This window comes from Gobio gobio (genome assembly GCF_949357685.1).
Source record: "Gobio gobio genome assembly, chromosome: 21".
NCBI classification, from domain to species: domain Eukaryota; kingdom Metazoa; phylum Chordata; class Actinopteri; order Cypriniformes; family Gobionidae; genus Gobio; species Gobio gobio.
The window spans coordinates 41,340,992-41,360,893 of NC_137117.1; the positions used below are offsets into that span (position 1 = coordinate 41,340,992).

General features: G+C 37.9%; 1 protein-coding gene across 1 annotated transcript; it reads left to right on the plus strand.

Annotated features, from left to right (window-relative positions):
- On the plus strand, nt 1-18,159 carry smim29 (small integral membrane protein 29). Its single transcript, XM_079803181.1, has 6 exons — nt 1-226; nt 2,852-3,030; nt 3,294-3,319; nt 9,614-9,719; nt 14,273-14,349; nt 14,459-18,159. Exons 2-5 carry the CDS (start codon nt 2,923-2,925, stop codon nt 14,339-14,341), a joined length of 309 nt encoding a protein of 102 aa, XP_079659307.1. The 5' UTR covers nt 1-226; nt 2,852-2,922; the 3' UTR covers nt 14,342-14,349; nt 14,459-18,159.
- The last annotated feature ends 1,743 nt before the right edge of the window (nt 18,160-19,902 follow it).

A 19,902-nucleotide genomic window follows, 5' to 3' on the forward strand; every position in this document is an offset into this window, starting at 1 on the left:
GACCTCGGCGTAACTCCGCCTCCAGCTCCACCATCATCGCAGGACTTGCTTTCCGTAAACACTGACAGTGGAGGTTTACTGTCACACAAACCCATGACTCGTGTTACAATAACTGGATTTGGAGTCGGCTTATAGTTAAGTGCCACTCATTCTGCTCTTTTGACTGAATCAGGTGGTTTACTTTCATGCCTCGATGGTGAAGTTTGACTGGTCATGATGTTTTCACGTGAGTCAGCAGACACCAGTGTTATTATTATTATTACAGCTCATAATAATCATCACGACATTGATGCTATCAGTGCGGCTCTCCGTAATAATGCACGGGACAGGATGTAAACAAATGTGAGCTGATAGTGTCATGAATGCGTTGTTTTTCGCAGAGTCATGTGCGACACAAGCGCTTTGTCATTGTAAAATGTGTATTATTAAGCCAAATGTTACACTACCTAATCGAGATAAGTTGTGCTTTTTTTGCAGCTTGTATGATATTAAAAGTCTTTGGACAGAAAGGGTGTTTGGACAATTCACCCCTCACACATGACTCTTTGATATTCATATAAAGAATACCTCAAAAATATAGCATAATCAGAATACAATGCTAAAAACTCGTATTAAATTATTTGTTGCACTGTGATATGTGTAATGCTGTATTACAGTAATACAAATTAAAAAGCGATAAATACAAAATTTCAAGGAAATTAGAAGGGGAAAAACCTATGAAACATTCAGACACACCAGTGTTGGGTAAGTTAAAAAGTAATTAAAGGTGCAGTGTGTAGTATTTATGAGGATCTATTGAGAGAAATGCAATATAATATACATAACTATGTTTTCAGTGATGTATAAAGGCCTTACATAATGAAGCGTTATGTTTTTATTACCTTAGAATGAGCCATTTCTATCTACACACACCGCGGGTCCTCTTACAGTGAAGCCGCCATTTTGTGCCGCCATGTTTCTACGGTAGCCCTAAAGGGACAAACTTCTCTACAGAGCTCTAGTCACTCTCTGCTGTCTCAGACGACCACATCTTTGTCCTGTGTTGGCCACCGTAGCTTCTAGGGATGAGCCGTAGGCAATTCACAACCTCACCACTAGATGACGCTACAATTCACACTCTTACTCTCTCCAAAAAGTATTGAATTACTTTCTAAATCCTATATCAACCTCGACTAGTTCAGTGATTCTAGAAATAGACATGAAACGGCTCTTTTAATTCATTCAAATAAATATTATTTAAACTACATAAATTATTCGTATTAATTGATCAAAGTATTAAGTGAGAAGGATACATTAAAAAAATGCATATTAAAGATCGACTTTAATTGTTTTTGTATTATGTATAATTGTTCTACAGTCTACACACAGTATTTAGTTCAATTACATCAGCAGTAATTGTAATTAAAGGTGCAGTGTGTAAATTTTAGCAGCATAGCGGTCAGGTTGTGAATTGCCTACGGCTCATCCCTCCCTTTCGAAGCACATAGAGAAGCTACGGTGGCCGACACAGGACAAAGATGTGGTCGTCTGAGACAGCAGAGAGTGACTAGAGCTCTGTAGAGAAGTTTGTCCGTTTAGGGCTACCGTAGAAACATGGCGGCACAAAATGGCGGCTTCACTGTAATGGGACCCGCGGTGTGTGTAGATAGAAATGATAAAAACATAACACTTCATTATGTAAGGTCTTTATACACCACTGAAAACATAGTTATCTATATTATATTGCATTTCTGTCATTAGATCAGATTAGAAATACTACACACTTTAAATTACAGATAAAATAAGAGTAAAGGGAAAGTAATTAAATTACAGTAACTAAGTACTTTTTAACTAGTTACACCCACCACGGATGGCAATAAAGAAAATGTCATTGGCACAATAAAAAGTGGTTCTACATATCTTTAAAGGGTTAGTTCACCCAAAAATGAAAATTCTGTCATTAATTCCTCACCCTCATGTCGTTGGACACCCGTCAGACCTCCGTTCATCTTCAGACACAAATGAAGATATTTTAGTTGATGGCTCTGAAAGGCCTCCATTGGCTCAATGCACGGTTCACTCTCAAGACCCTTAAAAGGCACTAAAGACGTCGTTACAAAGTCCATCTCACTACAGTGGCTCTACAATAACTTTATGAAGCGGCGAGAATAGTTTTTGTGCGCAAAAAAACCCTAAATAACGACTTACATAGTGATGACGATTTCAAAACACGGCCTCATGAAGCTTCGAAGCGTTATGAATCAGTGAGTCGATTCAGCAGTTTGAATCGGCAAATTTCAGCAGTTTGACACGTGATCCGAATCATGATTCGACTCACTGATTCATAACGCTTCGAAGCTTCATGATGCATTATTTTGAAATCGTCATCACTATATAAGTCGTTATTTAGGGTTTTTTTGCGCACAAAAACTATTCTCGCCGATTCATAAAGTTATTGTAGAACCACTGTAGTGAGATGGACTTTGTAACGACGTCTTTAGTGCCTTTTAAGGGTCTTGAGAGTGAACCGTGCATTGAGCCAATGGAGGCCTTTCAGAGCCATCAGATTTACACTAAAATATCTTCATTTGTGTTTCTGAAGATGAACGGAGGTCTGACGGGTGTCCAACGACATGAGGGTGAGGAATTAATGACAGAATTGACATTTTTGGGTGAACTAACCCTTTAATTCTTGGTAAATAAACGTTTTCCCTTTTGATGTTGGAGTGAACGTTTCACCTGGCAGTAAAAAAGATGTTGTAAAAGGTTCTGGTAGATATAAAGTGCAAACAAGTTTGACATAGAATGATTAACTCCCTCTAGCTCGTTTCCCTCATCCATAAATAACTTTATTCTCTCTTGGATTTCCCAGTCGTCACTGGGTCAGAAAGACCATGTGGGAGTCACATGCGTGCAGAAGATGAGCAGTAAACAGGCCTGAGTATGAACAGCACCACCCCGCCTCCTCACCCCGCCAGCGGAGATGTGTCCGTCAGCTACGTGCTGGTCCCCTTCTTCCTCATCACGGTGATCGGGGTCATCGCTGCAGTGGTAGGTGGAGGAGGAGGAGCGGTTTTACTATAGCTTGCTTCACCTCTCCAGGGCGTTTCTAACTGTGTCTGACTGTGTGCTAGTGTGTGTGGGGGGAGAATGTGAAGTCGCATGATGGAGTAATTTGATTGAGCAGATGATCCAGAAAGACAAAAGGCCTTTATTCTGTTATGAATAGGTTTCTCAGCCGCATCTCTCCTGGCTTCATACAGACATTATTCATTCTTACTAGGAAAATACTAATGTATGTTTTTGTTTTATAGGTGATGTACATTAGGAGGAAACGGAGGTAAATAAACACACCCCAGCACTCTTTGAAAGATACACAACCATTCAAAAGTTTAGAAGAATTGTGATTTTTTTTACTTGTTTTTTAATGTCTCGTGTTAATCTTGAGCATCTGTAGAGTAGTACTGCATCCTTCACAGAGCTCGACATTAACGCTTGTCCGGGACAAGTGGATTTTTTGAAGGGGCAAGTGAAAAATAATTTTACTTGCCCGACGGACAAGTATCCTGAGTAAAATGTCAAAACAAAAAATAACTAGGGAATCACCAAAGTGCAATAATGATTCTGCATTCAGTGTAAGTGGAGATCGATAGTGGATAATAATATAAACCGAACTGACGTTAACAAGGTTGAGCTCGCGCAGCCTCTCGAGGAAAAAATCGAAAACAAATGAGCGCCGCTCACACACAGAAACTCAGTTAACATACACAGTTAAAATTGTGCAGTTTTTATATTTATAACATATGATACAGTTAAGCAACATTACACTAACAAGAGTGTTGTTTTCCTGAATACCATCACGACTGAACATGACACTGATTTCATACGCCAGTTCCATAAACAATTTAACATTAAGTCACTTACATTTTAGATGTAATATGGACTGTTTTTGTTCCATTTCAGCAGCGAAAATAGTTCCAAACAAATATCACAGCAGAACCGTAACGCATCTCACAACATCAGTGTGTGTTAGTGAATGATTCAGCGGTTTAATGAATCGGTTGAATCAAAGATTCAATGACCTGTTCGTAAACGAACGCCAAATTCTTGAATGAATCAGCCGTTTCACTGAATCGACTCAATGACTCGCTCATTAAGACGGTCACATGCCGCCACCTACTGGTGGTTTAGTTTCATCTTTCCAACATTTCTTATTTGTATTTTCAAAACTATTTAAAATAATCTCATAACATTATTTAATGCAGTTGTAATTTTTCAGTGTAAATGATTTAATTTGATTGGTAACGGCCCTATTAGTGTGTTCTTCTAATTTAATTTATAGATCAAATTTAAGAATATAAAAGGAAAGCTGAAGCATACCCTATATTTAATAAGATTATGGAAAAATGCACAAATATTCCGATTTAAATATGTCAAAGCTGATTGAACACTGGTGAGAATATTACTTCAGAATAGATTATATTTACGGAAAAAATCAGGACAAGCTAATTTTTTACTCGGACAAGTGAATGACAGATTTACTTGTCCGAAGGACAAGCGTGTGAACAGGTTTAATGTCCAGCCCTGCTTCATATCTCTGAAGAGTCTTTAGTTGAATCATATTTATAAAAGACAGATACGCTTTCTGAAAACAGTCAAACTTGTGAAGGCTTGCAGTGGGCGGAGCTAAAGAGTCACGAGCACACACACACAAACAATTCATCATGGCATTATTCCTATTCCTTATTCCGTATCCCTCTACGTTTGTGTTGTTGACATTATATGCACTTACGTGCCGATTCCCAACAAGACACACACATTTGATGCAGTTTCACTCACCGCCTGCGGTTTCCACTCATGACCGGGAACAAACAAACACACTTGCAGAACTCCAAAGAATAAACTGCATCCACTGTTTCCTTAATGCTGGGTTATTTGGGAAGCTGAACAAGTTTATGTTTCCTTCACAACCAGAAACACACGTCTTTAGTGACACTGTTGATTTCATGGTCTAAAAACAAAATGGCAGCGCCGGCGAAGGCTCTGTAACCGAACGAAGCTCGTTGATGGGCGCGCTCTTGATCTCGCTCTGGAGACATGCCCATATAAGGAATCCCGCCCTTTATGACATCATACACGGCCATAATCGGAAAAAAAAAAGTTCAGAAACTTGTTTGAATCCTGAGTGTATTTGGCACAGAAATACTCTTACGTCCAACTCGTTTTTTGAACCATTTTGACCATGTTTAGCATGAGAATCAACAGTGTAAAAAGTCAGAGTGCATGAAATAGCATAGACCCCCCCCCCAACCCCCCCCCCTTAAAGAAGTCTCTTCTGCTCACCAAGGCTGCATTTATTTGATCAAAAATACAGTAAAAACTGTAATATTGTGAAATATTATTAAAATTTGAAATTACTGTTTTCTATGTGAATATATTGTAAAATGTAATTTATTCCTTTGATCAAAGCTGTATTTTCAGCATCTTTACTCCAGTCTTCAGCGTCACATGATCCTTCAGAAATCATTCTTTTGTTATTTTTTTTTTTAATAATAATTCAATATGAGGAGGAAAAAGAAGACAAGAAATAAAACAAAACACATGCTGCCAATTACTCAATGTAATCTGCAATTTACACAAGTTACAAAAATACAGATATTAATACCTAAAATATAAAGTCATGCCCTTAAATGAATTCTTCTATATAGAAGGTGTGTCTAAATTCTACATGCGTAAAAAAGTAATATATGTTGTACTTCAATTTACAGTTGTGCTCAAAAGTTTACAAAAGTTTTTTCATTTAGTGCTGCCCTTCGTAAGCAACAGAAGATACTTACATGTTTCTCGGAAGACAAATTAAGTAAATTTACCTTGATATTTAAATTCAAAACGTTTTCACCCCGGCTCTTAATGCGTCGCGTTTCCTTCTGGAGCTTCAGTGAATGTTTCAACCTTTTTTAGCAGTTGTGTTTGAGTCCCTCAATCGTCCTCAGTGTGAAAAGATGGATCTCAAAATCATACAGTCACTGCTGGAGAGGGTTCAAATGTGCAAAAGATGCTGGAAAACTGAAGAATGGAGGATTTTTCTGAAAAACGTTGGTCAGTTTAACTGCTCAGGACAAACAAGAGACTCAAGAACAACCATCACAAAACACACACACACACACACAGCCGTGGTCATCAGGGAACGACACAGGATTAAGAATCAAGGGTTCATAAACTTTTGAACATAAATTTTTTTAAGTCAGCTGTTTTTTTTTAATTGTCTTGTGGACTCTTGTTCAAATCATTAACATTTTTGCAGATTCTGCAAGGTGTATGTCAACTTTTGAGCACAATTGTATTATATATTAAAACAAAGACATACAATGAAATTAAATGCAATTATATATAGGGTTTGAATAGGGTTTTCACAAAAGTAAATGTCAGGAGGAGACTCACTCACTCCTCTACTAAAAAGCTAATATGAGACCAGATTTCCAAACAGACTCTAGTGCTCTTTCTTGCTACGGCAGCATTTATGTCCCATTGCCATGGGTTCTAGTTGTAATTTTAATCACTGATTAATATTTAATAATTGTTTAGTTTTCCAATGTTGAAGAATAGCTTTCGTGGCAAATATCAGAGCAGTATCAACAGATTTTACATAATGCGTTGCAGCATCAATCTCTGAATGTTCTCCTAATAAGCAAAGAGAAGGGGATGATGGTATTTTAATCTTAAGAACAATGTACAACATAACTTTTAATGGCATCCCATTCGTAATCCGTTGGGTTTAATATGGAGTTGGCCCACCCGTTGCATCTATAAGAGCTTAAAATCTTCTGTGAAGGCTTTCCACAAGGTTTAGGAGTGTGTTTATGGGAATTTTTGACCATTCTTCTAGAAGCGCATTTGTGAGGTCAGGCACTGGTGTTGGACGAGAAGGCCTGGCTCTCAGTCTCCGCTCTAATTCATCTCAAAGGTGTTCAATCGGGTTGAGCTCAGGACTCTGTGCAGGCCAGTCAAGTTCCTCCACACCAAACTCGCTCATCCATGTCTTTATGGGCCGACGCTTTGTGCACTGGTGCGCAGTCATACTGGGACAAGAAGGGGCCGTCCCCAAACTGTTCCCACAAAGTTGGGAGCATGAAATTGTCCAAAATGTCTTGGTATGAATCATTAAGAGTTCCTTTCACTGGAACTAAGGGACCAAGCCCAGCCCCTGAAAAACAACACCACACCATAATCCCCCCTCCACCAAACTTTACACTCATCACAATGCAGTCAGGCGAGTCCCGTTCTCCTGGCAACCGCCAAACTCAGACTCGTCCATCGAATTGCCAGACAGAGAAGCGTGATTGGTCCTCCCAGAGAACACGTCTCCGCTGCTCTAGAGTCCAGTAGCGGCGCGCTTTACCCCACTGCATCCCACGCTTTGCATTGCACTTGGTGATGTAAGGCTTGGATGAGCTGCTCGGCCATGGAAACCCATTCCATGAAGCTCTACACACTGTTCTTGAGCTAATCTGAAGGCCACATGAAGTTTGGAGGTCTGTAGTTATTGACTCTGCAGAAAGTTGGTGACTTCTGCTCACTGTATGCGCTTGCGCTGACCCCACTCTGTGATTTTACGTAGCCTATCACTTCATGGCTGAGTTGCTTTAGTTCCCAATTGCTTCCACTTTGTTATAAAACCACTAACAGTTGAGCGTGGAATATTTAGTAGTGAGGAAATTTCCCGAATGGACTTATTGCACAGGTGTCAACCAATCACGTTCCCACGCTTGAGTTCACTGAGCTCCTGAGAGCGACCCATTCTTTCACAAATGATTGTAGAAGCGTCTGCATGTCTAGAGCTTGATTTATATACACCTGTGACCATGGAAGTGATTGAACACCTGAACTCAGTGATTTGGAGGAGTGTCCCAATACTTTTGGCAATATGTGTCCGGGCTGTCAAGGTGACATTGGACACAGATAGGTGAATTAGAAAAATTTGTTTTGTTTATTTTATATTGTGTAATATGCATACATGCATGGTCTTGTATTGAAGTTGTAAATTAGAATTATTAATCAAAGAAAACATTTTATTTATTTGTTAGACAATTTGGCAAAAAAAATTAGGAAAAAGAAGACAAGAAATAAAACAAAACACATACTGCAAGTTACTCAATGTAATCTGCAATTTACAAAAGTTACAAAAATTAATTACAGACATTAATACCTCAAATATAAAGTCATGCCCTTAAATTAATTCTTCTATATAGCAGGTGTGTCTAAATTCTACATACGTAAAAAAATATATATATATTGTACTTAATTTACAGTTGTGCTCAAAAGTTTACACACCCCTTGTAGAATCTGCAAAATTGTTCTATTATTTCAGTTATATTAACAAAATAAGTTACATAATTACAAAATGCATGTTATTTTTCTTAAGATATTTTACATAAGATGTCTACATAGAGTCCACAAGACAAAAAAAATGCTGAATTTATAAAAAATTCACGATTGAGGGACTCAAAGACAACTATTAAAAAAGGTTGAAACATTCACTGATGCTCCAGAAGAAAACATGATGCATTAAGAGCCGGGGAAAACTTATGAACAGGATGAAGATGTCCACATTTTTGAAATGTTTCCTGGAAGACAAATTAAGTACAATTTAACCTTGATCTTCAAATTCAAAAGTTTTCTTTTAGGTGGGTAGATGCATTCTGTGCTAATATTAATCTATATAATTTAGATATATTAGATATTATTTAGAATATTTTTTCAAAGGTGAAATGACTTTAATCTGAGTAACAAATGAAGACGATTGAAGTGTATTATAATTAATATTATATTATTTGTATTCTAAATATAATAAATAATATTCATTATATTTAGAAATCATTCTAATATGCTGATTTGCTGCTGAGTTATTATCAGTTATTATTGGTGCTCAAATATTATTATATGTTCTTAGTTTTATCAATTTTTGAGTTTTTTTCTGCTTAATATCTTTGTAGAAACTGATGCATTCTTTGATGAATAGAACGTTCAAAAGAACAGCATTTATTTGAAATATAAATCTTTTATAGCATTATAAATATCTTTGCTGCCACTTTTGATCAAATGAATGCCTTCTTGCTGATTCTTAATGTGACTTAAACCACACTTTTGAATTATGTTTCCACAAAAATATGAAGCAGCACAACTGTTTTCAACTTTGATAATAATCATAAATGTTTCTTGAGCATCAAATTATCATATTAGGATGGTTTCTGAAGGATCATGTGACACTGAAGACTGGAGTAATGATGCATAAAATGCAGCTTCTATCATCACTAGAACCATTTAAAAGATTTATTTTAAGTTTTCTAATAATATTTCACAATGTGAGTGTTTTTTTCATGGAACAAATGTACCCTTGGTGAGCAGAAGAGGCTTTTGTCAAAAATGCTATAATTATTCCAAACTTTTGACCACTAGTGTAGTTCACTTAAAAATGAGCAAACCCATGTGTTTTTCTTCTGAGAAACACAACAGCAGATATTAGGCAGAATGTCTGAATCTCTGTTTTCAATACAAGGTTAGTGGGTGATGAAGGAAATAATACTGGGTCAGAATGACTTCTTCTTTGCTGCTTGTGTGTCTGATGCACGTTTAGGATTGATAGACTGCGGCATCAGCTGCTTCCAGTCTACACGTATGACCCGACCGAAGAGCTCAACGAGGCAGAACAGGAAATTCTTTGGAAAGAGGAAGACACAAAGGTAATCCATCCTGTTATGAAATGAAAAACGCTGATGCTGACTCTTTTTACTGAAATTACTGAAAGCAATTGTAAACATATACACTACCAATATTAATATTGTTATTCAGCAAGGACACAATAATGGATCAAAAGTGACATTTATAATGCTATAAAAGATTTCTACTTAAAATAAATGCTGTTCTTTTGAACTTTCTTTTCATCATAGAACCACGAATAAGAGCATATCACGGTTTCCACAAAAATATGAAGCAGCAAAACTGTTTTTAAACATTGATAATGATTAGAAATGTTTATTGCCTCAGCAAATCAGCGCATTAGAATGATTTCTGAAGGATCATGTCATGGGCCACATACACACTGCAGCTAAATAGAGTTTAATTTCTCCTTTTAGTGCTTAATCTTGTTCTGTTTACACACACAGTTCAGTCATTTACGGGATTAACAACCGCATTCTACAATGTTTTCTTCTACATTTTGCTGAAAATAAGACCAAAATATCATGACCCGCACCTGCTCGCATAATAACTCTGTAAACTCGATCGCTGTATGAGTCGAGCTTAACCTCTTAACTGTCACCGTCCCACAGGTGGGACGCCTGGTGCTCTTTTTTTGATCGCCTTTTTTTCATATCATATATTTAAGTAATTATCACAAATTAGGTATCATTTGAAAGCTTACAAACTCAAAATTCATCCTGTGAAAAACCGTTTTGAAATCGGACATTGTGTTGCCATGGAAACGTTACTCTAAATTATTCTAGCGGGCTCCTCCCCTAGTGGGCGCTGTCATGTTTCATATTACAACAATTATTTTAACTACTTTATATTCAAAATCTTTTCCAATCTTGACAAAACGCATATTGTCGGAAAGGTCTGAGTCTCAAGGGTCCATATTTGGTGACTGTTTTGTGATGGAAGTAATATTTGGACAGAAATTTACAGGAAAATGCATCAAAACAACAATAAATGGAATTTGAATGACACCCGGTGGCTATTTTTGGTACAGCACCCTAAACAAAATCTCATGGGGACTTCAATTTTTGTGATATCAACTTCAAATTTGGAACACAAATTGGTTAGACATATGGCTTTGATTTTATAGTAATTTTAGAGTAAATTCTTTTTTGTAAAATATATATTTTATATGAAATAAAAAATATTTAGTACAGTATTTTTCATTTACAGTAAATTTAAACTTCCATAACTATTTCAAACTTTCATATTTTGAATTGCTTTCACTTCAGCAATAATCTGCAGAATGTCGTCTTTAAAACGAGACCAAACTTTGGTCTATATTCCAAAGCATTCTTGAATTACAGCCCTTAAGTTTGGATAGTGCATTTTCATGTGTATTCTCAAAAAGGGGGGTGACAGTTAATTAAACAACAACCCTAAAAACGCTTATAATAAGTGAATCAGCCTTTCCAAGCATAAGCAAAACACAACACCTCCGTCGACTGTGCTTTAGTTGAAATGGCTGAACATAAGGAGTCTTTTGTCACTGTAATATTTCTCCAAACACGTGAGATGCCAGTGCTATGTTTACCACTAGGGATGCAACGATTATAGACTTTGTTGGTACGATTATGGTCTGATTAATAATCATGGTTTTGCGATTATTATGTATTCATTAATTTCACATTGCATAAAATCACATGAACACTCTTTAGATTTTAAAGTGTTATTTTTTGCTACCTTTTGAACCTGAAATAACACAGTAACCAAATAATACTGCACAAAATAATAATGAAGACAAAAGTCCATCTCTCCCTTTGGAATTAAAGAGAGTTGACCTCTGCTCTGTAAACATCCATGACACTGAGGGGAATTAAAGGGTTAGTTCACCCAAAAATGAAAATGAAGATATTTTAGTGTAAAGCTGATGCTGAGAAAGGCTTCAGATAGGCCTCCATTGGCATTCAGTACATTTACACTCACAAGACCCATAAAAGGCACTTAAAACGTTGTTACAAAGTCCATCTCACCACAGTGACTCTACAATAATTTTACGATGCGACGACAATAGTTTTTGTGCGAAAAAAAAATCTAAATAACACCTTTATCCAACTTGTTCTTGTCTTCCGTGTGTGTCTCCACGACGCATGCGCGAGAATATGACGTAGATCTGGGGTAGATATATAGATGTGTTTATAACATTTTTGCTATAAAAAACAATTGTAATAAAAGATAGGATCATAAGATGCGCAAATTCGGGTGACATGATTTTTTTTACCACTTTCATTAAGTTTTGCTTTGTAGAAAGCCTTTCTTTGAAACGAATTTTGTTTTGTATAAATTGTATATTAATTTTAGTAAATGTTGCATCAACTAATTGCTTGTATTTAATAAATAAAAAGCAAATATAACAGACAATATAATAACATTCACTTGCATTGCGCGTGACCTACAACGCATCTAATCATAAATAAATTAAACTCAGCATAGGCCTATGCATACATTAGCCATTAAATATATTTGTTGCATTGGATGGATCAGTATCCTTTCTACAACAGACCAGGGCTTTCCCGCGGCTCGCATCAGCAGAGCATTGCATCGGCAATAGACCGCAAAACAAACAAAGCTGCGTGTAGCCTATTCAAGGCAATTTTTATTTATTTGAATAAATACGAACACGACCAATAACATTGAACAAATTTTTTTTGACGATTAATTTGAATAGTGACATATGAGGTGCCGGATTCAATAAAAAAGGTTCCGGATCCAACATCGGAGGTGCCGGAACATGTTCCGGCTCAAATTAAGCCCTGGCGGCTCCTCAGCGATGATTGTCATTTTGAACTTTCTGGATTACAATCCACCATCAAAATGACAAGTTTAATTATTCCAGCTGCTGTAAGAACAGGCCACAAATGATCCGCCACCTGCAGCATCCTCACATGCGATCGCCCACTAGCCGGACTCCTCCTTTATGTGCACAGATGTGACGTAATGACGCAAAGACGAACGGCGGAAGTACCTCTCAAATTATAACACATTATTACAAGCTTATCGTTGTGAGTCGGGCTAAAGTAAGGAGATCGTTTTGAACACTGGCTGGTTCAAAACTCTTTCCGACCCCAAACTTTTGAACAGCAGTGGTACTGGTACCATTGCGATAAAGAGAATAAAATGTTAAATTCATCCGAGATTGTTCTCAAGTTTTCAAACAATAAACTGTCTAATGGCAGCAACAGTCTCCCGAATAATGAATACTTGACTTGATGCACTGCAGAATTATTCTTTACAAAAACTGTCAACATGTGGTCAACTACAGGGTTTGGACAATGAAACTGAAACACTGGCCAATAGTGTTTCACTCCTATAAATGCGCAGCCTTACCGATCTTCAGTGATTTTACATTTCATCAGTAAATGTAAGACGGTTACGGATTACTCACACAACACAAGACCTTTAAATTATAACCAAAATAACTACAGTAAGGTCAGTGTGCACAGCACATACAGTATTTTGACTGTGTCCTATCAATAAATGTACTATGATAAAGATTTACAACTGACATTATTATTCAGAAAGAAGTCATGTCTTTACTGGATTTTAAACAATGGATCCAAAGGTCTTTTGCTCTGTCACTATCATGTCCATTCAGTCTATAGCCGCGTTTCCACCGCGGGAACTTTCCCCAGGAACTAGGGACTTTGAGCTGGTACTCGGTGTGTTTCGACCGCAGGGTCTAAATTAAGTTCTGGGTAAGAATTTCCCCTCAGAAAGTCCCTGCTCACGAGATTGCACTTTTTCAACGTTCAGGAACTTTCGGGGGTGGGACTTGGGCGCTGGACATGCTGATTGGTTCAGTTCACACAGCATTTTATTTCAACCAGCATTTTTAAAAGTCTGTTGCGGTGCGGGATCTGGAAAGTCGCGTGGAGTCATACGTCACCGGCGTATTAGCATAATCTTCACAGTACTTTAGACTGAGATGGAAACGCAGAGAGAGTGGATTCACACACATTTCCAATTATTTACAGCCACCTGGTCTCATGTTGTAATGATCCAGTGTAATAAACCCTTTAATCCCAGTTGTAAGATTACAAATGTATACATTGTTATATATAGGTTCCAATGTAATAGAATATAACTGAAAACATTATCTATATTTGTGTTTTACATTTTGAAGTAAACTTGAGGAAATTCTAAGGAGATTACGTCAGACCGTGTATGTGGTTGATACATTAAGTCTTTTGTCTTTATGCACTTCCTGACTATTTACCATGACAAGTTTAGAGCAATACTGCCTGAGTGATTGGATTAGCATCTATGCATTTGAATGACACTGTTATGCTGATTGAATTACGGCTGATGAGACAGGAATGTTTAGGGTGTGTCCTTTTTACCTATGAGTGTCTCCTCCTCTCAATGTAAATCCCTCCCCCTTTGGAATGTATATAACCTATCAGGTGTACTGTTAAATCAATCTCCTGTTTGATCCCGACGTCTCCTGGTCTCTACTTCAAGGAACAACAGAAGTTCACAACACAGTTATTGTAATAAGCTGCATTAAAATATGAGACGCTTTTCTTTTTTGTGTTTCCAGGTGGTCCAGGGTTGGATGAGGACCTATCAACAGCGCAGACCCTTGCTTTCAAAGAATCCTGATGCATGAAAATGAAGGTTTGCCACAAAAAAACACTTTACGTTTTTTTTGTGATTCTACACACAATCTCTGGACCTGGTCAATAATTAGCCGCTTTATATGTTGTCTCGTCGTCCTGTATTGCAGATTCACAAGATGGACAATTTTGAGCAATAAGCTACTGATTTTTCCACGGCAGTTTGAAGCGATGAACCTAGAAGAGCTTTAGTGAAATGAGAAATGACTCAAGCGCTGGGATCATACTTGTTCACCTCAGGTCTCCTCTTGCAAACATAGTGCATTTAAAGAGCAGCTTTGCTGTCTGAATAGCAAGACTCAAGAATGGATGTTAATTTGCCACTGTTACAATTTATTTATTTATTTTAGTCGTATGTATTTTGCTGATGTTCTGTGCTATAAAATCTTTGTTAGAGCCGTTTATTCTACTGAGTACGCATGAATGTGATTGCTCGCTGTGAGTAAACCAAGACCAAACTGGGTCATCGTGCTAAACCATCATAGCATAGTTTTTTTTATTCTCCAAGAAAACGAGTTTGTCAAGCGAATCACCACTTGTTCAAAGCATTTTGCCGCCATTTGTTTCCTTACGCTGGACGTACTCATGCTCTGGGAAATTCGTGAGAACACCTGCATTCGATTTGAACTTAGGGCTAAATTAAGCAGTTAAACGTCGTCATCATTTACTCACATTCATGTTGTTCTAAACCTGTATCTATTTATTTCTTCTGTGGACTACAAGAGGAGATATTTTGAAGAATGGTGGAGTCCAAACAATACATTTCAAATAATAATAACAATAATGGGACATTTTTCCAGAATGCCTTTAGTTTATGTCATAATTCTGCAAAACCACTTTGCGCAAAAGCGGTGATGACATTTTCAAAATGGGTTAATTCCATTCCCTCTAGCAGCTGATGGTTGGGAAAGGAAATGAAGTGTAAGCGTTTTTACAACCAACAAACACATTGCTAGTGGAAAGCAGAAGCAAAAGACGTTCTCATTATAGAGAGCATTTTATTGGACAAAAATGTGAATATACCCGTGAGTGCATCAGTATTTTTTGGCCTGTTTTGCTGGGAAAATGTACACGTATTACATAACTTGCAAACATATATTTGCTGATAGTATGTATTCACAAATTCTGTTGTTATGCATTCTTCTTTGGCTCTGTGTGCAGTCAGAAAACTGATTGTTAAATGTGAGGTTTTGTGCAGTGTGCGAGTGAATCTGAGTTGTGGTCAGAATTATTGGCACCCCTAGAATTTTTAATGAGTAAAATAATGGGAAGTGTATTCCCATTAATATTTACATTGTGAAGCACACCGGGGTGACTAGGAGCATGAAATCGTCTAGCTATGACTTTTTTGTTTCACACGAGTATAAATATGACGAAACGCAAAGGCCAAATTCCCTCATTCATCATGAGTAAAACCACAGAATATAGCTCTGATGTGCAGAAAAAGATTGTTGAGCTGTAATGGTGCGTTCACACCGGACGCGATTCGCGCGAGTGATTTACATGTTAAGTCAATGCAGAGACGCGAAATGGCATTCTGCGGCGCGATTCGCGCGATTGAGGCGGCGCGAAGGACGCGAATTGAGCGTTTTGAACGCGATTCGCGCGAATCGCTCAAGTTGAAAAATCTGAACTTTGGCGGATATTTCGCGCCGCGTTAACCAATCAGGAGCTTGCTCTAGTAGTGACAACAATGAGGAGAAAATCTGTATATTAATATCTGGTTCAGACAATATGATTATCACTGTGATAACATTAAATGACATGAAACACAACCCAGTCTCTTTTTGTTAAATGCAAGTTTATGTATGATCAATAATACAAAAGTATAAGTAATGTATAACAAGCTATACATGAAATAAAGCAAACAATGCAGTCAAACATTCAAAGTCAGTGCTAGTAGGCTAACGTTACAACTGCAACATACAGTTATAGCCTAAAAATATAAAGTAAGGAAACTTCACTTTGCCCTCAGCCTAAACGATTTGCCAGGGAACAAATTATAGATCCATGAGACCAAAGATCGGCCATTACAAGACGAATTATAGCTCGAGACACCACAGAGACATCAGAGCCAGCGGCAGACGGCAGAAGGACTGGCCGAGGAAAGGTTGCCCTCGCCGGCTTTGACGAGCGCTGACCGCCGCTGATCCGCTGGAGCTCACAACTCCGACAACGGCAGATAAAATGTTCAAATAGGCACTCTTTATATAAATAAACCACAGATTTGAGCTTTAAACAACTACATTATCGACTGAAAAAGTCTTAAAACTACGTTTTGTCCCACATTAACAGTAGATTTTAACAAAAAAAAGACATGTAAACACAGCCCATGTCAGCCATTTCTCAACGAGACGAGCTGCTGGCGGAAGCCCCGCCCATGACGCGAATTCGCATCTGTTGTGCAGTGATTTCACACGCGATTCGCGCGAGTAAACTCAAAATTTACACGCGTCCACCTTCGTGCGAATCGCGTCCGGTGTGAATGCCACATAAGAAAACAGCTAAAGCATTGAAAATCTCCATTTCCACCATCAGGGCAATAATTAAGAAGTTCAGTTAACTAAAGATGTTATGAATCCGCCTGGAAGAGGACGTGTGTCTATATCATCCTAATGCACGAGAGGAGGAGAGTTTGAGTGGACAAAGACTCTCTGAGGATCACAAATGGAGAATCGCAGAGATTAGTTGAATCTTGGGGTCAGAAAGTCCAAAAAATGATCAAACAGCCCCTACGTCACCACATGTTGTTTGGGAGGGATTCAAGAAAAATCCTCCTCGCTCATCCAGACACAAACTCCAGCAGATTCAGTGTCAGACACGACTGGAGCTTCAAACGGGACCTTGTTCTGTGGTCAGATGAAACTATAAAAAGAGTTTTTTGGCTGCAAACCCACCAGATGAGTTTGGTGCAAACAGGAATAAAAGCACCCCATGCCCATGGCCGTTCCAGTCTGAACCCTATAGAAAATGCACCAACATGGAGCTGGGAATCTGAAGGATCTGGAGAGATTCTGCATTGAGGAAGGGTCTCCGATCTCTTGTCAAGTGTTCTCCAAACTCATCAGGCATTATAGGAGAAGACTGTTATCTTGGCAAAAGGAGGTTGCAAAAAGTATTTAATAAAAGGGTGCCAATAATTGTGGCCAACGTGTTTTGGAGAAAAGCATTTATTTCATAAGCCGTGTTTCCACTTTCCCCAGGAACTAGGGACTTTGGGCTGGTACTCAACGTGTTTCAACCACAGGAACCGGGGTCTAAGGGCGTTTTCACACCTGAAAGTCCGCACCAAGGTCCGAACCGAAGTTCATGTTTTGATACTTTTTATACATTCGGTTAGTTTTGGTTTGGTTTCACATTGCAATTATGTGAGCGGACTAAAGAACTTTACATGACGCACTTGCGTCCACTCGTCTTCATCTATGTGGCATCTGGACTGTGATTGGTTTATAAACGTACGTCAGCGTCTTTGACAAGAATGAACGGACGCATATCACCGCCACTATTGAACAGTGCGCATTGCTTGACTATTTTTTATCCGTTACGTTTAAAAGTGGACATTTCAAGCTTTATATACACATACTTCACATGTTTGTGAGACGAGTATCTGCTGAGTTTGGGTTTATTTGAGACCCGCTTCAGTTCATGTGTAAAGCATGTGATCGCTCCCGCGATTATTGTCTGCTATATAGACTATTTGCTTCTTATTTATTAAATCCAGGCAATTATCTGATTAAACATTGATTACAATTAAGATACAATTTATACGAAACGAAATTCCCATTAAAGAAAGGCTTTCTAAGCAAAATCATAAAAAATTTAGTTCAAAATTATTTCTGACTTTCTGTCTTCTGACATATTGCGCATATTTTCACTTTTCATAATCAATGTAGCCTAGATTGAATTTAAAAATAACATTATATTAAAGCTGCGAGCAGCGATGACGGGCCCAAGCCGGTGGCACCACCACGCCGGTGGCATCAGCTTAACTGTGCACGGCAGGCAATATGCATTTAAACAGGAGAATATTTTAGAATCGCTCGAATATGCCACATTTACCGCAGCAACTGGTGCCACTATCACCACAAGCCACACCCATGATGTAATTTAAATCTAGATTAATTTTAATGTCATAGGATAAAATAGATAAAAGTTATCTTTTCCTGCTCAAAATTTTGTAAGTCCAGAAGGCCAGTATTTAATTCAAGGTGTTTGTAGTTCTTTTTTACTAATTCACACTAAAGTGATAGTTTTTTGTAATAGTCTATGATACGAAAGGGTTAAATTATCTTTCCCAGAGAGAAAGGCACACACACAAACTCACAGGGTGAGAGAGAGACCCCCCCCCCACACACACACACACACACACACCACACACGTGCGCGCACACACTCAAACACACACACACCCAGGGTGAGCCTGAGAGTAAGGGGGGAGGGGAAGGACTGAGAGAGAGGCACTCTGCACATTGAACAAGATTCACAAGATTTTAACAACAAAAAGAAATAAAATCTAAATGGTGGGAGAAAGTTTTTTTTATTTCACTCTCTGAAAAAATTATTTTGAATATATTTGAAATCAATATGTGTGGTCCAATATAAAAAATAAATGACAAAATTAATAAATGGAACTAAATCACAGAAACAGCAAAGATGATTTTAATATCAGTGTTAGGTAAGAGTAAGATGCGTGTCTACATTTTATGGAAGTTTATTATGAATAGCCACTTTTATAAAATCATGTGAAATTTATGTTTTAATACATTTATATTATATCAGTAAATAATTAATTTAAAGACATATGCATCATCCGTGATCTTGGCAAACACATCACATGATGTTTTATTTCAAGTGAAAGTTATTTGTGATAGCCTATATAAAAAGGGTTAAATTATCATCATCAAGAGAGAAAGTCACACACACACACACACACACACACACACACACACACACACACACACACACACACACACACACACACACACACACACACACACACACACACACACACACACACACACACACACACACACACACACACACACACACACACACACACACACACACACACACACACACACACACACACACACACACACACACACACACACACACACACACACACACACACACAGTGATAGAGTGAGAGTGAGGGAGAGGGGGAGGGGAAGGACTGAGAGAAAGGCACACACACAAACTCACAGGGTGAGAGTGAGGGGGAAGGGGAAAGACAGGCAGAGGGCATTCCATAGACTTAATGGTTTTTATTAGGGGGGTAGCGATTCGTTTTAACAACGATACGATTCGTATCACGATTTGAGGTTGTCGATACGATTCAAGGACGATATTGGTTAATTTAGAACGATACGATCCGAAACGATTCAGTGACTTGAAATCGATTCAGTAACTTTTTAGCCAAAAATTGTGTGACTGAAATAAATATCTGGATACTGGTCAGTGCAGGTGAAATTTCCAAGATTCCTGTTGTTTCTTGTAAGGGAATCCGGTATATCAATTAATTATGGATATAAACAAACAAGTAAACAACAATTAAT

Coding starts and splice junctions, on each gene's coding strand:
- smim29 (XM_079803181.1), top strand. CDS start 2,923: ATGAACAGCACCACCCCGCCTCCTCACCCCGCCAGCGGAGATGTGTCC. Junction 3,031..3,293: donor TCGGGGTCATCGCTGCAGTG/GTAGGTGGAGGA, acceptor TTTGTTTTATAG/GTGATGTACATTAGGAGGAA. Junction 9,720..14,272: donor GGAAAGAGGAAGACACAAAG/GTAATCCATCCT, acceptor TTGTGTTTCCAG/GTGGTCCAGGGTTGGATGAG.